Source organism: Calonectris borealis, chromosome W, assembly GCF_964195595.1.
Source record: "Calonectris borealis chromosome W, bCalBor7.hap1.2, whole genome shotgun sequence".
Lineage (NCBI taxonomy): Eukaryota > Metazoa > Chordata > Aves > Procellariiformes > Procellariidae > Calonectris > Calonectris borealis.
The window spans coordinates 21,290,458-21,309,487 of record NC_134351.1 but is presented as its reverse complement, the minus strand read 5'-3'; the positions used below and the strand labels follow the sequence as shown (position 1 = coordinate 21,309,487).

Below are 19,030 nucleotides of genomic sequence, written 5' to 3'. Positions count from 1 at the left end.
ATTTCAGAGCTCTCTCCTTAGAGCTTCTTACAAAGGAAACAGGAAAACCTAACTAAGCTACTGCATGAAGGACAGCTTTATCAGCTACCATTTTTTATTTATTCTACCCACTGCGCACTTGTCAAAGCGGTCACCCTCTCCAGAATCCTATCTTGGAATCTGGAGCCCATGATGGCTATCTGTAGCTACAAGCTTTAACTTAACAGTATTCTATGTAGTAATTGTCACTCATATACAGGTTCATGCCAGGGTTTTGAAGCTAGAATAGAAAGTGCCATCTTACACATGGAATATTCAGCCTTAACAGATGATTTTTCAGAGTCTGCAGAAATATGAATAAAAGTGGTAGTTATCAGGTTAAAGAGTCATAAATTCCCCTCAGACATTTACAGTACAGAATAGTGGTTCTTAACAGCAAAGAATTTTTTTGCCCAGAGAAGTCAATACAGTGCAGTTTTTGCAAACCATTCTGCAGGTAAACAGGTTTGCTTTAGCAGTCTTAAATCTAGAGTTTCTCAGAATTTCTATATTTGTTTTACTGTGACCTCCGATAGATATTTCATTGGCCACTGGAGATCGGAGCCATCAGAGCTAAAGCCAAACAACCAGAAGTTGAATTTTTCATCTCAGACTATAAAACAGGGACAAGCTATGTGAATGATTTCTTTGTTCTGCATATTTTCACTGAGATTACCATTCCAGCATCCTGTGATCAGACATCGGTTAATGTTTTACCTAATGTTTCTGATTGTTGCTCTCTTCATTGGATCTACTTGCAGCATGTGTTTCAGAAGACTAATTACAGATGGATTCAGGTACTGAGGGGTATAAAAGATACCATCACATATCTTCTTAAAAAGGGTTGGCACGTGATCATCATCAAATGGAAGTGTTCCACATAACAAAGCATAGAGAATAACCCCACTGCTCCAAATATCTACTTCTGGACCTGCATATAATCTGGGAAAATGTTAACTATTAGCGATTTGTGCTTAATACATTTAAATAGATATTTTTTTTCTACTTTCTTACATTGTATCACATTAATTAAGAGTGTGTGAACTTGGAACAACTAGTCTGCAATTACTATACCATTTCAGTGCTATGCCTCCCTTGAACTCTAGTGTCCTTCCCCTTCAAATATGTAACAAAAGCTAGGGCACAAGTACTTAGTTTTCCTCTCTATTGTATAAAAATAATCCACAGATACAATTTAAGACAATGGTAAACTGAAAGAAACTTGCACCTACTACCAAGAAAGCCCATGTTATACATTGTTATCACTGTTTGAGTGGAATCTATGCAGTCATCTATCCTCCAAATCTTGGAAGCTGAGAAGTTTAAGACAAGTCCATACAGCAGAACTTGTCACATCTTCTATGCTACTGCCTGAATAAAACATACATTTGGCCTCCAATCAGCAAGAGATATTAGGGTGGGTAGCTGAAAGCAGTAGATTTGACAATCACCGAGTCCAAAAAAAAAGGGGAAGTTACCTTCAGACTGAGTATCTATTCTGCAGCAGATATTTCACTGCTACTCAACTTCACAGCAGACTTTGCCTGTATTTCTATCTGTACCTCTACTTCCAAGATCTGGGCTGTAAGTGAGATTTTTAAACCAATTCAGGCACACTGTACACACTGGATTTGGGACATTCCACCTTACAGGAACTATTCAAAGCTAGTTCATCGAAGCCTTAAATACTTATGAAAAATTATCAAGGCAATTAAGAGTTCAGCCCACAGTTTCTCAGCATCAAGCTTGTCAATCGCACTAGTTTTGTAGCCTTTAGAATTAAGCAGCAAAATGACTGAAGTACATGCACACATGCATCCAATAGAAAAGAAACTACCTTCCTGAAATTACTTCTGGTGCAGCATAGTTAGGGGAACCACAGCTTGTTCTTAAAAATTCTCCATCTGACATCATATTTGATAGACCTGAAAGTGTATAAGAGTAACTACTAAAGATTCAAAGAGCAAAATGATTTCACACTGCATATACCACCTAGAACAAATCACTAGTAATTCAAATTAGAAAGTTAACTAATTTATCTCAGTAAGGAAGCAACATTGTTTGGAATTACTGAAATTTTTATACGAGAATGCCACATGATCCTGCATTTAGTTTACTAGAAATTTGAGTAACATCAATCCAAGACAAAAACCAGTCCATTTTGGATTACACAGGCATGATAGAGAACAAAGTTGCTCTAAAGGAGAGAGCAGCATAGCAAGATAGGATTTTGGTCATTAACAAGAAAGTGTCTTAAAACCCACATTCGCTTCTAAATGCCAAAGTGGAAGATGCTACCACAGAATTGCCTAAATTCTGTAAGAGGTTACATAGAATAAGGGAACTGAGGAGTGCATACAGCTTCGCCACAATTTAGACACCTACACTGCTTCAACTGGTTCCTGAATCACTGCAGTTTAGCATAGCTTGATTTTTAGATACTGTTAGTGATTAAAGCATACTTTAGAAATAGGCCATCTTCATTCACCAGCCCTCAGCATACTCTATGATCAGTAAAGAATTACCACTTCTAGAATAGCTGTGGAAAATATCTCCTAGTTTCCTCAGTGGAGGCTGCATAATCAAGATTACTACAGGCCAGAGAACTCAGTCTCAGAGAAGGAATTATGCCCTTTTACCGGGGGGTGAAGAAGAATATGAAAGAACACAGCTTGGCTAGCTTTCATACTCTAATATACAAAAGCTTTTATTAAGTTCTTGTTTAATAAGCTTGTCACGATTAACTGAGTGCTACAGCTTTGCTGATACTTGAGTTGCAGGAAGATATTTTATAAGTTGCTGTACTTAATTTCTTCACCAGGTAAGCCATTTCACCCAAAGCATTTTCTATTTCTACACTTGAGAAATCACTATGAATCCCAGTGCCCACATAATTGAACACCATACTTTTAAGATATACTTAGAATACTCAGCATTACCTAGCATCTTTCAGAGACCTCCAAGTGCTTTTACAAGGGCAGGTATTATCTACTACGCCTACAAGAAATATATCGTAATGATGTAGCAGTATGGATACCTTACTATACTTATACGGTCAGGTTTTCTGATTCAGATAGTTCTAAGAACTAGCTACCAGTCTTCTCAGCAGCTGTGTTAAACAGCTAGTATAAACAATTAAGCTTTCTGATTAGTTAGGCAGCTATATAGCAAAAAGCACAGGAATTTGCAAAATTAACTGTTCTTATTTTACCTTTTAGGCTTTAATTACATTTTTTCAATCACATCTTTAGAGTTTTTAAAGTGAATTTAGAGTAGTTTCGTAGGAGGAGTAGTGTATTTTACTAGAGCAATGTGCTTCTTAAATATGATGAACTGTCCTTGCACTGTACTTCCAAGAGAGCTAAGCATCTGCATTTTACAGATGGAGAAACAGGCAAGAAGAGAGTCAATTTTGAAGTGGCAAGGTGGGGAACTAAGTCTAGCATTTCAGAGAAAATATTGTTAAGCAAGACCAAACAAGGCAGTTCACAATTTCACCCAGTCACAGAAAATACCTGACATGAAGAGAAAGCTTTAGAGGAAAACAAATTCTACAGATGTGCAAGAACACCATTTTGTTTTACATTCATACTCTTCAGGTTTTCTTGTATTATGTCCCACCACCAGGATATTCAAGTATATACATTTTATTAAATATTTCCCATAGTAATTAACAGGATCTAAAAAAAAACAGAAATGTGATCAGATATAAAATAGCAATGCTTACCAAAGTCAGCTATCTTGGCATTCATGTGTGCATCAAGCAGCACATTTTCAGGCTTCAGATCTCTATGTACTACCATATGCCTGTGACAGTAATCCACACCAGAAAGGATTTGCTGGAACAGACGTCTACTTTCCTTCTCATCAAGCTAAGACAAACAAAGGTTTTAAAAAATTTTGAGACAGTGGAAGATAACTTGGTTTTCCTCTATATGAATTAAAAGAAATTTTCCCATGACCTAAAGTTATCATTCATAGTTTTGATACTTTATACAGCAGATGATCAGAACTCGTAGCAGAAAGCTTCATAGCTTACATCATTTTGTTTGTACCACAGCTCTAAAATGACTAAACCAAAACAATATCCACCAACTCAAAAGAGTCACTGAAATTTCTCAATCACACTTTTGAAATTGGTTAGGCAGATGTTATATACTCAGTAATTAGAAATATTAGCACCCAAACATTAACTTTGTCTAATTAGAATATCAATGAACTTAGATATTTAAGAACAGTGTAAGATTTAAGTTGACAAAAGCTGCTGACACTCAACACAGAAGTGATAAATTTTAGATGCTACTTATGCTCCTATTAGCAGCTAGCCCCAAACAGCAGACTTAGCTGGGTATTTCCTACAAACACACCCTAATCCATGTCAAAGTTTGCTCAGCCTAACAACTAACTAAAAGTATCCTGGCTATCTAGATGGTCTGTCAAAAGTGACTTTAGGACTTTAACAGAAACCGTTCTATTAGTAGAAGAGGGGAATAAGGGCACAATGGTAGCTTTCCAATAATAGGTTATACTGAAGAAATAGTTTTCAGCTACTCCAACTGGATACATGTCCATCCAGTTTGTACACAGTAATTGTAAATTAACATATCAGTATCATTTATTCTTCAGTAGAGCAGAAAAATGCTACAAAGTCATACATAAAGATCTGAAAGGTGTTAACATATAACTATTTTTAGTTTCAAAACAAGATGTAGTCATAAAGTATATTTTAACCGCTAACTGCAAAATTAATGCTGAATACATAAAAAAACAAACCTTCATTTAACAGGAATGTTGCAAAAGCAATAACAGAATGCAAGTCATTGATTTGTAGAGTTGGACTATTTCTTACCCTTCCATTTTTACAGATATAATCAAACAGTTCTCCTCCTGAAACATATTCCATCACCATGAAAATGTCAGTTGGTGTACTGATGACCTGGTACCTGGTAAGAAAAGGTATCTCTTAGTCTAAGCACTCAGTAAAAGAAGCTACTTACATTTAGTTAAAACCAAAGTTGTGCAAAGAGTCAGATAAAAGTATACTTTAAAAAATTTATCAGCGTGTCCTGGTTTCGGCTGGGATAGAGTTCATTTTCTTCCTAGCAGCTGGTATAGTGCTGTGTTTTGGATTTAGTATGAGAAGAATGTTGATAACACACTGATGTTTTAGTTGTTGCTAAGTAGTGCTTACACTAAGTCAAGGACTTTTCAGCTTCTCATGCTCTACCGACTGAGAAGGCTGGAGATACACAAGAAGCTGGGAGGGGGCACAGCCAGGACAGCTGACCCAAACTGGCCAACGGGATATTCCATACCATATGACGTCATGCTCAGTATATAAAATAGGGGAAAGCTGGCCAGGGGGGCCGCTGCTCGGGGACAGGCTGGGCATCGGTCGGTTGGTGGTGAGCAATTGTTTTTCATTTGCATCACTTGTCTTTATTGAGTTTTATTTCTCTCTCTTTTTGTTATTTTCCTTTTCATTACATATTATTATTATTTTAATATTATTTTATTTCAATTATTAAACTGTTCTTATATCAAGCGGGAGCCGGCAGCTCTCAGGAGGGCAGCTGACGAGGCGTGGGCGGGGCCAGGAGTAAAGGTGGCAGATTTAAACGCGGTGTAACCGCCACCAACTGTCACTTGCAGAGGCGATCAGCTCCAGTGCAGGCGCGTCCCACAGCGGAGCGGCAGATCGCAGCGTACAGGGGGGTTTCCTGAGCCGGGGAAACCCCAGGGTAGCACAGAGACTCGCTGGGAGCCGGCAGCTCTCACGAGGGCAGTTGACGAGGCGCGGGCGGGGCCAGGAGTAACAGCGGCCACGCCCCACTCCCACAAAAGGCAGCCCCAGGAAGCGCTAGCTACCAGGGCGGGCAAACAGGGCGTGGTGCGTCAGTTTGCGCAGCAGGGCACACAGGGAGGGTGCCTCTTCGAAGGAGGGGCATTCCACGGGCTGAGTGGGAGACTTGGCGTACACATAACCCAGCAACTGGGCGCTGTTCTGTGACCATCTGCACAGGGCAAGGGCACTCATCCTACCTGACCCTCAAGGCAGAATGGTGGGCACTCCTCTGAGAGCAAAGGCCGCAGCTCCGGCTTTGGGGTCTGCACCATCTACCCCAGCGGTGGCCGATGCCTCCATCCAGACGGAGCTGCTGAAGGGAGAGGCTGCAGTGCAGACCTCAGACTGCAGGAAGTGCCTAGACCTCTCTCCTGGGGCAGGGACAGGCAGCAGACCTGCCTGCAAAAGGTGTGCCCAGGTGGAAGACCTCCTGCAGCAGGTGGCCGAGCTGCAGGAGGCGGTGAGAAGGCTGCGTAACATCAGGGAGGCGGAGAAGGAGTTAGATAGCTGGTTCCAAGCGCAGTCTACAGTGGACCCACAGCCCACGGCTAAACAGCCAAAAACTCCCCCACCGGCACATGCAGAAGGGAGGGGGGCCAATAATGCAGAAGAATGGAAGCTTGCAACGGCAAGGACCAGCAGGAAGAGACTTCCCTCGAAGCCTGAGGTGCCCTTGAAGAACCGCTTCACCGCTCTGCAGGCTGAAGAGGAAAGACCCACCACACCAGGAGAGATGCTGGAGCTGAGTAAGGCAGCCCGATCTGCCCCTGTATAACAACCAGCGCAACTAAGAAAAGGCGACAGGTGATAGTAGTAGGCGACTCTCTTCTGAGAGGTACGGAGGCACCCATTTGCTGACCAGACGCACTCTCTCTAGAGAGGTGTGCTGCTTACCGGGGGCTCATATCAGGGATGTCACCAAGAGACTACCAAGCCTTGTACAGTCCACTGACTATTATCCACTGGTGCTGTTTCACGTGGGCACCAGTGATACAGCCAGGAGCAGTCTGAGGACTATCAAGAAGGATTACAGAGCCCTGGGAGCAGCGGTAAGGGACTCTGGAGCGCAGGTAGTTTTTTCATCAGTCCTCCCGGTCAAAGGGAAGGGGTTTGAAAGGGCCAGTCAAATCTGGCAAGTCAACAAATGGTTACAGGACTGGTGCCACAGCCAGGGGTTTGGCTACTTAGACCATGGGACTCACTTTGAGAAACCTGGTCTACTGGGGGGTGATGGGGTCCATCTGTCAGAGAAAGGGAAGAGCATCTTTGGTCATAGGCTTGCCAAGCTGGTGAAGAGGGCTTTAAACTAAAGTCGCCGGGGGAGGGGAACCTCAATCCATCCCATTCCTACCAGTTTGATGCCAGGGCCAGCAATAGATGCCCAGAGCCTGGAGAAGGATCACAGGTCAGCAGGAGAGCACCTGAAGAGCAGCACAAAGGAACTCCAGCCAGTAAGACAGCTTCATCAGGGGCCCAACTTAAATGCCTCTATGCAAACGCACGTAGCGTGGGGAATAAACAAGAGGAGTTAGAGACGTGCGCACGCCTGCAGGGCTACAATCTTATTGGCATCATGGAGACGTGGTGGGATGGCTCCTATGACTGGAGTGTTGGAATGGAAGGATACAGGCTCTTTAGGAAGGACAGGCAGGGGAGATGAGGAGGGGGTGTCGCCCTCTATGTCAATGACCAGCTGGAGTACATGGAGCTCCGCCTGGGGATGGATGAGGACCCGACTGAGAGCTTATGGGTCAGGATTAAAGGGAGGGCAGGGACAGGTGACATTACGGTGGGGATCTGCTACAGGCCACCCGACCAGGAAGACCGAGTGGATGAGGCCCTCTATAGACAGATAGGAGCAGCCTCATGTCCACAAGCCCTGGTCCTCACGGGGGACTTCAACCACCCTGATATCTGTTGGAGGGACAACACGGCAGGGCATAAGCAATCCGGGAGGTTCCTGGAATGCATCGATGATAACTTCCTTCTCCAAGTGGTAGAGGAGCCAATGAGGAGAGGTGCTACGCTGGACCTTGTTCTCACCAACAAGGAGGGGCTGGTGGGGAATGTGAAGCTCAAGGACAGCCTTGGCTGCAGTAACCACGAAATGGTGGAGTTCAAGATCGTTAGGGCACCGAGGAGGGCGCACAGCAAGCTCACTACCCTGGACTTCAGGAGAGCAGACTTGGGCCTCTTCAGGGATCTGCTTGGTAGAGTGCCATGGGACAAAGCCCTGGAGGGAAGAGGGGCCCAAGAAAGCTGGTTAACGTTAATATTCAAGGATCACCTCCTCCAAGCTCAGGAGCGATGCATCCCAACAAAGAGGAAGTCAGGCAAAAACGCCACAAGGCCTGCATGGATGAACAAGGAGCTCCTGGACACACTCAAACAAAAAAAGGAAGCCTACAGAGGGTGGAAGCAAGGACAGGTAGCCTGGAAGGAATACAGAGAAATTGTCCGAGCAGCCAGGGATCAGGTTAGGAAAGCTAAAGCCCTGATAGAAATAAATCTGACAAGGGAGATCAAGGGCAACAAGAAAAGCTTCTATAGGTACGTCGGGGATAAAAGGAAGACGAGGGAAAATGTGGGCCCTCTCCGGAATGAAACGGGAGACCTGGTTACCCGGGATACGGAGAAGGTGGAGGTACTCAATGACTCTTTTGCCTCGGTCTTCACTGGCAAGTGCTCAAGCCTCACCGCCCAAGCCACAGAAGGCAAAGGCAGGGACTGGGAGAATGAAGAGCCGCCCACTGTAGGAGAAGATCAGGTTCGAGACCATCTAAGGAACCTGAAGGTGCACAAGTCCATGGGACCCGATGAGATGCATCCACGGGTCCTGAAGGAACTGGCAGATGAAGTTGCTAAGCCACTATCCATCGTATTTGAGAAGTCATGGCAGTCCAGTGAAGTTCCCACTGACTGGAAAAGGGGAAACATAACCCCCATTTTTAAAAAGGGGAAAAAGGAAGACCCGGGGAACTACAGGCCAGTCAGCCTCACCTCTGTGCCTGGGAAGATCATGGAACAGATCCTCCTGGAAGCTATGCTAAGGCACATGGAGGACAGGGAGGTGATTCGAGACAGCCGGCATGGCTTCACCAAGGGCAAGTCCTGCCTGACCAACCTAGTGGCCTTCTATGATGGAGTGACTACATCAGTGGACAAGGGAAGAGCTACGGATGTCGTCTATCTGGACCTCTGTAAGGCCTTTGACACGGTCCCCCACAACATCCTTCTCTCTAAACTGGAGAGGTATGGATTTGATGGGTGGACTGTCCGGTGGGTGAGGAATTGGTTGGATGGTTGCATCCAGAGGGTAGTGGTCAATGTCTCGATGTCCGGATGGAGATCGGTGACGAGTGGTGTCCTTCAGGGGTTCATATTGGGACCAATACTGTTTAATATCTTCATCAATGACACAGACAGTGGGATCGAGTGCACCCTCAGCAAATTTGCAGATGACACCAAGCTGAGTGGTGCGGTCGACACGCCTGAGGGACAGGATGCCATCCAGAGGGACCTGGACAGGCTTGAGAAGTGGGCCCGTGTGAACCTCATGAGGTTCAACAAGGCCAAGTGCAAGGTCCTGCACCTGGGTCGGGGCAACCCCCAGTATCAATACAGGCTGGGGGATGAAGGGATTGAGAGCAGCCCTGCCGAGAAGGACTTGGGGGTACTGGTGGAGGAAAAGCTAGACATGAGCCGGCAATGTGCACTCGCAGCCCAGAAGGCCAACCGAATCCTGGGCTGCATCAAAAGAAGCGTGGCCAGCAGGTCGAGGGAGGTGAGACCCCACCTGGAGTACTGCATCCAGCTCTGGAGTCCTCAGTACAGGAAAGACATAGACCTGTTGGAGTGGGTCCAGAGGAGGGCCACGAAAATGATCAGAGGGGCTGGAACACCTCTCCTATGAGGAAAGGCTGAGAGAGTTGGGGTTGTTCAGCCTGGAGAAGAGAAAGCTTCGGGGAGACCTTATTGCGGCCTTTCAATACTTAAAGGGGGCTTAAAAGAAAGATGGGGACAGACTTTTTCGCAGGGCCTGTTGTGACAGGACAAGGGGCAATGGTTTTAAACTAAAAGAGGGTAGATTCAGACTAGATATAAGGAAGAAATCTTTGACGATGAGAGTGGTGAAGCACTGGAACAGGTTGCCCAGAGAGGTGGTAGATGCCACATCCCTGGAAACGTTCAAGGTCAGGTTGGGCAGGGCCAGCTCGAGTGACAGATCCCCTGGTGTTGACTAACCAGGTGGCTTTTGCTAAATGTGTGTCCCAATGCTTGAATGTCCCACCACCCATTGCTCTCAGTGTAGTCTTTAGCAGTCCCTTGAATTGTTCGATTTTCCCAGAGGCTGGTGCATGGCAGGGGATGTGATATACCCACTCAATGCCATGCTCTTTGGCCCAGGTGTCTATGAGGGTGTTTCGGAAATGAGTCCCGTTGTCTGACTCAATTCTTTCTGGGGTGCCACGTCGCCATAAGACTTGCTTTTCAAGGCCCAGGATGGTGTTCCGGGCGGTGGCATGGGGCACGGGATATGTTTCCAGCCATCCGGTGGTTGCTTCCACCATGGTGAGCACATAGCGCTTGCCGTGGCGGGTTTGTGGGAGTGTGATATAATCAATCTACCAGGCCTCTCCATATTTATATTTCAACCATCGTCCTCCATACCAAAGAGGCTTTACTCGCTTGGCTTGCTTGATGGCAGCGCATGTTTCACATTCATGGATAACCTGTGCAACAGCGTCCATGGTCAAGTCCACCCCTCGATCACGAGCCCATCTATATGTTGCATCTCTTCCTTGATGGCCTGAGGTGTCATGGGCCCAGCGAGCTATAAATAATTCACCCTTATGTTGCCAGTCCAGATCCACCTGAGCCACTTGGATCTTAGCAGCCTGGTCCACCTGCTGGTTGTTTTGATGTTCTTCAGTGGCCTGACTCTTGGGTACGTGAGCATCTACATGACGTACTTTTACAACCAGGTTCTCTATCCAGGCAGCAATATCTTGCCACAATGCAGCAGCCCAGATGGGTTTACCTCTGCGCTGCCAGTTGTTCTGCTTCCACTGCTGCAACCACCCCCACAGGGCATTTGCCACCATCCATGACTCAGTATAGAGATAAAGTACTGGCCACTTTTCTCATTCAGCAATGTCCAAGGCCAGCTGGATGGCTTTCACCTCTGCAAACTGACTCGATTCACCTTCTCCTTCAGCAGTTTCTGCCACTTGGCGTATAGGACTCCATACAGCAGCCTTCCACCTCCAATGCTTTCCCACAAGGCGACAGGACCCATCAGTGAACAGGGCATATTGCTTCTCATTTTCTGGTAGTTTATTATACAGTGGGGCCTCTTCAGCACGCGTCACCTCCTCCTCTGGAGATATTTCAAATTCTGGACTGCGGTTTCCTATTCCGTCCCGTTGTGTGATCAGTGCGACCCACTTACTCCACGTAGCATCGGTTGCATGATGTCTAGAGGGGACCCTCCCTTTGAACATCCAGCCCAGCACCGGCAGTCGGGGTGCCAGGAGGAGCTGTGCTTCAGTACCAACCACTTCCGAAGCAGCTCGAATCCCTTCATATGCTGCCAATATCTCCTTCTCAGTTGGAGTACAGTGGGCATCGGATCCTCTGTATCCCCGACTCCAAAACCCTAAGGGTCGACCTCGAGTGTCCCCTGGTGCTTTCTGCCAGAGGCTCCAGGTAGGGCCATTTTCCCCGGCTGCGGTGTAGAGCACATTCTTCACATCTTGTCCTGCCCGGACTGGCCCAAGGGCTACTGCCTGAACTATCTCCTGTTTAATTTGTTCAAAGGCTTCTTGTTGCTCAGGGCCCCATTTGAAGTTGTTCTTCTTCCTGGTCACTTGATGGAGGGGGCTTACGATCAGGCTGTAATTTGGAATACGCGTTTTCCAAAAGCCCACAACGCCTAAGAAAGCTTGTGTTTCCTTTTTGCTAGCTGGTGGGGACATGGCTGTTATTTTGTTGATCACATCCATTGGGATCTGATGACGTCCATCTTGCCATTCTACTCCTAAAAACTGGATCTCCTGTTATCCTGGTTTCGGCTGGGATAGGGTTAAATTTCTTCCTAGTGCTGTGTTTTGGATTTAGTATGAGGAGAATGTTGATAACACACTGATGTTTTCAGTTGTTGCTAAGTGCCCTCCTAGTCCAAGGACAGCTCCCATGCCTACTGACTGAGCTAGGTACACAAGGTGGGAGGGAACATAATCAGGACAGCCAGCCCAGCTGGCCAATGGGGTATTCCATACCATGTGACGTCATGCTCAGTATATGAATGGTAGGCGTGATCCAGGAAGTACCGATCGCTACTTGGTTATCGGTCAGCGCGGGTGGTGAGCAATTGCATTGTGCATCACTTATTTTGTATATTCTATCATTATCATTATTATTTTCCCTTTTCTGTTCTATTAAACTGTCTTTATCTCAACCCACGAGTTTTTCTCACTCTTACCCTTCCGATTCTCTCCCCGTCCCGCTGGGGGTGGGGGGAGTCAGTGAGCAGCTGCCTGCCAGGGTAAACCACGACACCTGTGCAGGTCCCTCGACCTTACTTTGTTTTATGGCAAAATCGGCCTTCAGAAGGATTTGGACTACTCTCTCCCCTTTCTCGAAAACAACTTCTTCTGTGCTACCCCACGTTGTGCGCCAAAAAGGACTGTTGTGGTTTAACCCAGCAGGCAGCGAAACATCACACAGCCACTCGCTCACTCCCCACCACACACAGTGGGATGGGGAGAGAATCGGAAGGGTGAGAAAACTCATCAGTTCAGATAAAGACAGTTTAATAGAACAGAAAATGAAGGGAAAATAATACTACTAATAATAATAATAGAATATACAAAATGAGTGTACCCACCGAGCAATGCCCAAAAAACAGTGATCGCCACTTCCTGGACATGCCTACCATTCATTTTACTGAGCATGACGTACCATGGTATGGAATACCCCATTGGCCAGCTGTCCCGGCTATGCTCCCTCCCAGCCTCTTGTGCACGGGAAGCTGAAAAGTCCTTGACTTGCAGGGTACTTATCAACAACTAAAAACATCAGTGTGTTATCAACATTCTTCTCATACTAAATCCAAAACACAGCACTAGGAAGAAATTTAATTGTGTCCCAGCCAAAACCAGGACACTGGGTTAGTCCTGCCTCAGGCAAGGGAAAACCGATTTGTGTGATTGCTTTTTCTCAAGGACCTGGGTGCCCTTGGTGGGTAATGCGAAAGGATGGGGAAGTCCGGTGTGTACCTCAAGGGGATTTGATTCTGGGTGGAAATAGCCAATGAACTGAATTGCATGATATTAATTGCTGTATAATACTGTACATCATCACTCCTATGGTTGCTATATGTCATATCAACAGTATTGCAGTAAGAATCACCCAGATTTATGAAGAATGAACTCTGATGAAACCGAGCAAAGTGCAACGATGACAGAACCGGACGAGAGCAGCGGTGATGGAACCAGAACTGGCTTCAGGATGCAACAATCCAACACCACACACCAGCTCTCCTGCCCTGAAGGACTGTTATGACAGATGGAGCCCAAAGTCATGGACTAAATGAACTCAATGGACATTTTACAGGGATAGCCCATAGACTAAGGGAATGATATCTCTGTGTGTATATATCAAAAGACAAGAAAGGTGGTGGTGATTAATTGGAATGTATTGGAAAATGTGAGACCTGGGCATGATATAGATGGTATAGAGTAAGGGGTGGATACTGTCCTGGTTTCGGCTGGGATAGAGTTCATTTTCTTTCTAGCAGCTGGTATAGTGCTGTGGTTTGTATTTAGTATGAGAAGAATGTTGAGAACACACTGATGTTTTAGTTGTTGCTAAGTAGTGCTTACACAGAGTCAAGGCCTTCTCAGCTTCTCATGCTCTACCGACTGAGAAGGCTGGAGATATACAAGAAGCTGGGAGGGGGTACAGCTGTCCCAAACTGGCCAACAGGATATTCCATACCATATGACATCATGCTCAGTTTATAAACTAGGGGAAAGCTGGTTGGAGGGCTGCTTCTCGGGGGCAGGCTGGGCATCAGTCAGTTGGTTGTGAGCAATTGTTTTTCCTTTGCATCACTTGTCTTCCTTGGGTTTTGTTTCTCTCTCTTTTTGTTATTTTCCTTTTCATTACATATTATTTTATTTCAATTATTAAGCTGTTCTTATCTCAACCCATAAGTGTTCTCACTTTCCCTTTTCCTATTCTCTCCCCCATCCCACTGTGGGGGGACATGAGCGAGCAGCTGTGTGGTACTTAGGTGCCAGCTGTGGTTAAACCACAACACAGCCAATTTACAGCTACTGGAATGATAATATTTTTCAGAAGCTATTTCCTCTCCTCACTATGTGTTGCCATTATTGCCAAGACTACCACAGAATTCATATCTCCCACCAGGAAGATATGTCTTTGTCCTTTCAGAGGACTGTTCTCAGTCCAAATGATTTCTATAAAGCCATTTACAGTGCTGCCTCACAGACATCTTCATTCACTGAGGCAGGAATTCGCAAGGACTTTGCTAGTGTCTCAGAAGCATACACCTTTCAATCTTGACAGGCAAAAACACCTGCCTTGACATAATTAAAAAGAAAGCATACTTCAAGACTTGAAAAAATATTCATGATGATTGAAAGCAATTATCTTTTACTAAGAGACCTAAATTTGTCATTAGTATTTAAGAGCATTGACACACCAGTTATTTTATTTTTGTCATTGTACTTTAAGTTTGAAAAAAGCTTTGTGGTTTTGAAATAACTAGTTTATGGCTAAACTCCCCACTTAAGAGATTGATATGCTTTCTACATATCCTTACCTAGAAGTGGTTTTATTTTTTTTCCCATTACATCAGTCAAATGATTGATTTTTAATGTAACAAGAAAATACACACTGATAAACCTTCAGTCAAAATGTAGATACTATATTGAGAAAACAGGAGGTAGCAATTGGATGGAAACAAATATTTCAAGGTACTACACTTAAGCATACTAATATCCCAATTGTAGAAAGGTAATTGAATTCACACATACACTACAGAACTGAAACGTTCTTTTAAATGCTGATTCTAAGACAAGGAGTAAAGTGAGACACACTACAGCTTACTGAGACAAGTTATTCTTGAACTGCATAGACAGCAATGAGTTCAGACTATCCAGGTGAATATATGTGTGCACATATATATATGCGTGTGTTTATCTATTTTAACAGCTTAGTATTATAGTGTAACATTCCAGTAACCTGAATACTATTCTGAGGCAGTTATCAACATGAGAAAACCTTGGTTAGAAGTATGTCTTGAACATTCTGAAGCCATGGCAGTGAGCAGCTGTGTGGTGCTTAGTTGCCAGCTGGGGTTCAACCACAACAGACACTCTACAAAAGTAGTATTTTAGTCTTTTTAATCCAAAAGTTACAGTACAACCTCATTTCTAACAGCATTACTGTTAATGACCTTTCCCATAGTTGTGAAATCACCGAGCTCCATGCTTCAGGCAAACATGATCAACAGTTTATTGTTTAGATATTCACAGTGATTTTCCATCCTCTGGATAGTGAGATAGTGAACAATTCTGGGAGGTAAACCTCTCAGCATCACTGAAAAGTATGAGCCATTCTGCACCTCACATGTTTTCAGCCTCTTGGAAGACTCAGCCATGCTTCTCTATAGTCAGTTCATTTTTCTAGTTATGGAAAAGGAGGTTGTAGAATAGTTAAATACCCACAATATAAATAAGGTTATCAAACCACACAGCATAGATGACCAGAATGCACAGAGGAAATTTTATATAGGAAAACAAGATGCATTCTATTGCTTGAGGTCAAAAACCACAAGAGGAGATGCTCCAAAGGTTTTTATTTCACACATGATATATGAAGAAAATCTTATTGAGGCAGGCTTGCAACTGTATATACTGCTAAAGCATTGTATGAAATTTTTAATAAAGTCTGGCAATGTTCCAAATTAGACATTGTCTAATTTGTCATTTTCAGCTTAAGTAATCTGTTTACCTTTATCCCAAATATCTTGAGCTGCTATCTAGCAGTTCCCCAATCTAGCTAATAGCATGAGCAGCACGATCCTAAGTTACCAGCAAGTCTACCTACACAACAGTATCAATTATAGCTCAAATGCTATTTACACACAGGCTAATAACCCTTCTGCTTTGGAAATGCAGGCTGACCAACTGACAAGTTGGGGATCCATCAATTTTTCTATTATCTCCTATATCTTGTCCCTTCTCTCCACATGCAGGAGAAAAACTTCTCCCCATAATTCCCCAAGAAATAAATTGTCACCTGAAACCTGTTAAGCTGACTTAAAAGTTTAGCAGCACCAGAAGTACACATTCCTGTTCCACCCCCATATCTCAGTTGGTACACTGACACATCTTATTTTGTTTTGGCTACAGTTATGTGCTTTGGACTCATTCATGAATTCTAACTGGCAGCACTAGCAGTTCTGCAGCCAGATAAATCGGCTCAATAGTCTTCTGAAAATTGACCCACTGAGGAAGTTTGTGTGATTATCTGACACAATCTGATTTAGCTCCAGTATAAGTGCTGTTGCCAAATGAAAGGAGTGTATAGGGATGGCATCTGTCAGTGGCAATGTGGTCTTAAGAAAAGACTCTGCCAATAAAAAAACCTCACTAAATTCCAACACCACAATTAACAGTGAAAGTCCCCCACACTCTAGCTGTGCAAGTTCACTTTATAGGAAACAAAAGTTAAAGAAGTCAACAGCATTTATAATTTATTTCCTCAGACCAGATATAAGGGGTCTACTCGGGGACATATTTAATTGTACTCCAAACTCTGCTGATGAACTATTGATCAAACAGATGTAGATAGGCACACTGTAAATATCACATTTATTTAGACAAGTGGTAGCAGCTATATTGAAGAACTCCGAAATACCAGATCACATTTAACAGACTGCACATCTTTCATTCAGAAAAACCTTGCAGAGCACCATCTACATAGGGAAAACATAGGCCACTGACCAACACATCCCTAAAAAAATATTTTGAGTAAAGAAAACACAATAAACTTACTACAGAAATGCCCTTTACAATCTTGTTCTTAACTCAGTTTCTAAGCAGAAAAAAAGATCAAATATAACAAGAAAAAAGAATATTGAAGCAGCAGCTAAAAAACTGAGATGGATGTTACTTTAAGTATCCATCATGCCACTACCTTTTTTTGTACCCGCCCAAAGAATTTGTAAGTAAAGATCTAATGGAAGCTCTCTGCCCTGCAGAGATCAGTTTTGTGAAAATGCATTACAGAGTACACTGAAAATGGTTGCATACTTGGAAACTGGTTACTTTCTAACAATATACTGCTAATAGTATTGCCCTTGAAACACATTTCAGATCAGTGAGAGCAACAGATTACTGCTTAAATAGATTTGATTGTAGCAAGCAAAACTTACAGCTTAATTATATGAGGATGTCTGAAGAGTTTGAGATTCTGAATCTCCCTGCAGATTTTTCCTACAACATCAAGGCTGCGAATCTTCTGTCGATTCAGGATCTTCACTGCAACTTTATGCCCAGTTAACTCATGTTTGCCAACTGCAAGGAACAAGGAAGTATTTAGTCAGAGTTCTCAATTGCTCTGTAAAGATATTAATTGGACCATTTCAACTATAGCCAAGAAATATCACAGTTAAGATGTTAGCATTTCACATATCCCCATTATCTTTGGGGAGGTTTGAAAACCAGATGGCACATCATCTCTTCTGCCCTACCCCAAATCCTCCCACAATTCTATCATTAGAAGATGAATTGAATATGTAGGAACAAACCTTAAACCTAACCCTCAGAAGTCTTGCAGCATGACTATGTTTTTGCACTATTGCAAACAAACAAAACATTTTCCATCCCAAAACACTGCCATCCTTTCTAATTAGGGAGACCATTTTCTTTCCCTGTACAAGTCACTCCAAGCTTTTGGCTCGCTTGGTAACCTACTCAGACATGCTTTCCTACAGCTCTTCTACTTTATCTGCAAGGATCGCTCTTACTAAAGAAATCACTGCTATCCTTCCCTCAAGAAGCCCATTTCAGCAATTACTCTGAATTACTGCTAAGAGTATCTGATCAGTTTACTTGAAAAAATAATTATTTATCTGTCTTTGGAGCAGTCTGACCCTATATAAGCTCCACATTCTGTGCAGTAAACACTAGGGCTTTATTATATAAAATAAGTGGCAAAAGTTATATGAAATGCACAAAATAAAATCCAGTAGTAACTATGAGAAGCAATGCAAACATGCAACCTCTTACATTCCTCAGTTTCTTTCCTACTTCTAGGAGTGTTTCATTTTTCTTTCAACAGGGGAACTTGAAAGTATAAAACATTTCCTAGACAGTTACCCCTCTTAAATTCCTTAATTTTGCAGGTGCTATTGGAAGTAGCCACAGCAGAGTTGCTAAGAATATTTTTCTTAAACCCAACATTGGATCACAGATAAGCCACAGAAGATAAGTATCTCTTCCACTAGAAGGCTTCGCTATCTGCATTGGTTTCTGCATGCAGTGATTTAACACTACTACTATCTTAACTACATCACTTTCATCCGCCACCCTGAATCCTACCTTCTGAAGACAAGCCAGATTCCAGGGACACCTACACAGTTCATCCTTGTCTACTTGAATGGACATTGGTAACAGACCTCTGCTGAACGCAGTACTTGTTCATCTGGGTGCCTCTCCTCACTTAATTTAACTAAGCCCCAGGCTTCAAGCTTTATTTAAATATATCCATGGGAAGCTGTGATAAACAGCAGTAATCCACAAAAATCTTTCTGCATTCAACAGATAATTTTGACAGGATTATCAAACACCTATCAATCTGTAAATCTCATTCCCAACACAAGACTTTCCTGCTGCCTTTTGCCTCTATATTGAGCTAAAAACCAATGCAAGTGAAAAGAAATTCTTAGCAGAGAGACAGAGATAAATATAAGCATCTCTGGGTGATTATTCTTACAACAAAAAGATGGCCACTGTGTAAAATAAAGCAGTTTGTCTAAACTCCTGTAGGGAAGTAACTAAGTAGTGGATCATCCAAGACCCTGAACCATCATGATGTAGTGGTGAGATGTCATTTGTACCTGATAATACA

General features: G+C 43.6%; 1 protein-coding gene across 4 annotated transcripts in view; it reads right to left on the bottom strand.

Moving 5' to 3' along the window:
* The window catches only part of LOC142075094 (5'-AMP-activated protein kinase catalytic subunit alpha-1-like), a 39,680-nt gene that overhangs the window by 15,839 nt on the left and 4,811 nt on the right, over positions 1 to 19,030 (bottom strand). The window contains exons 2-6 of one of the 4 annotated variants that reach the window (XM_075136109.1): positions 17,334 to 17,475; positions 4,868 to 4,961; positions 3,746 to 3,890; positions 1,856 to 1,943; positions 736 to 960 (exon numbers count right to left, since the gene is read on the bottom strand). In XM_075136109.1, coding sequence (XP_074992210.1) covers positions 736 to 960; positions 1,856 to 1,943; positions 3,746 to 3,890; positions 4,868 to 4,961; positions 17,334 to 17,475 — 694 coding nt within the window. Of the gene's footprint in view, positions 1 to 735; positions 961 to 1,855; positions 1,944 to 3,745; positions 3,891 to 4,867; positions 4,962 to 6,060; positions 6,133 to 17,333; positions 17,476 to 19,030 lie in introns of those variants that run through there. The other 3 variants (XM_075136113.1, XM_075136111.1, XM_075136112.1) reach the window with 3 other exon arrangements.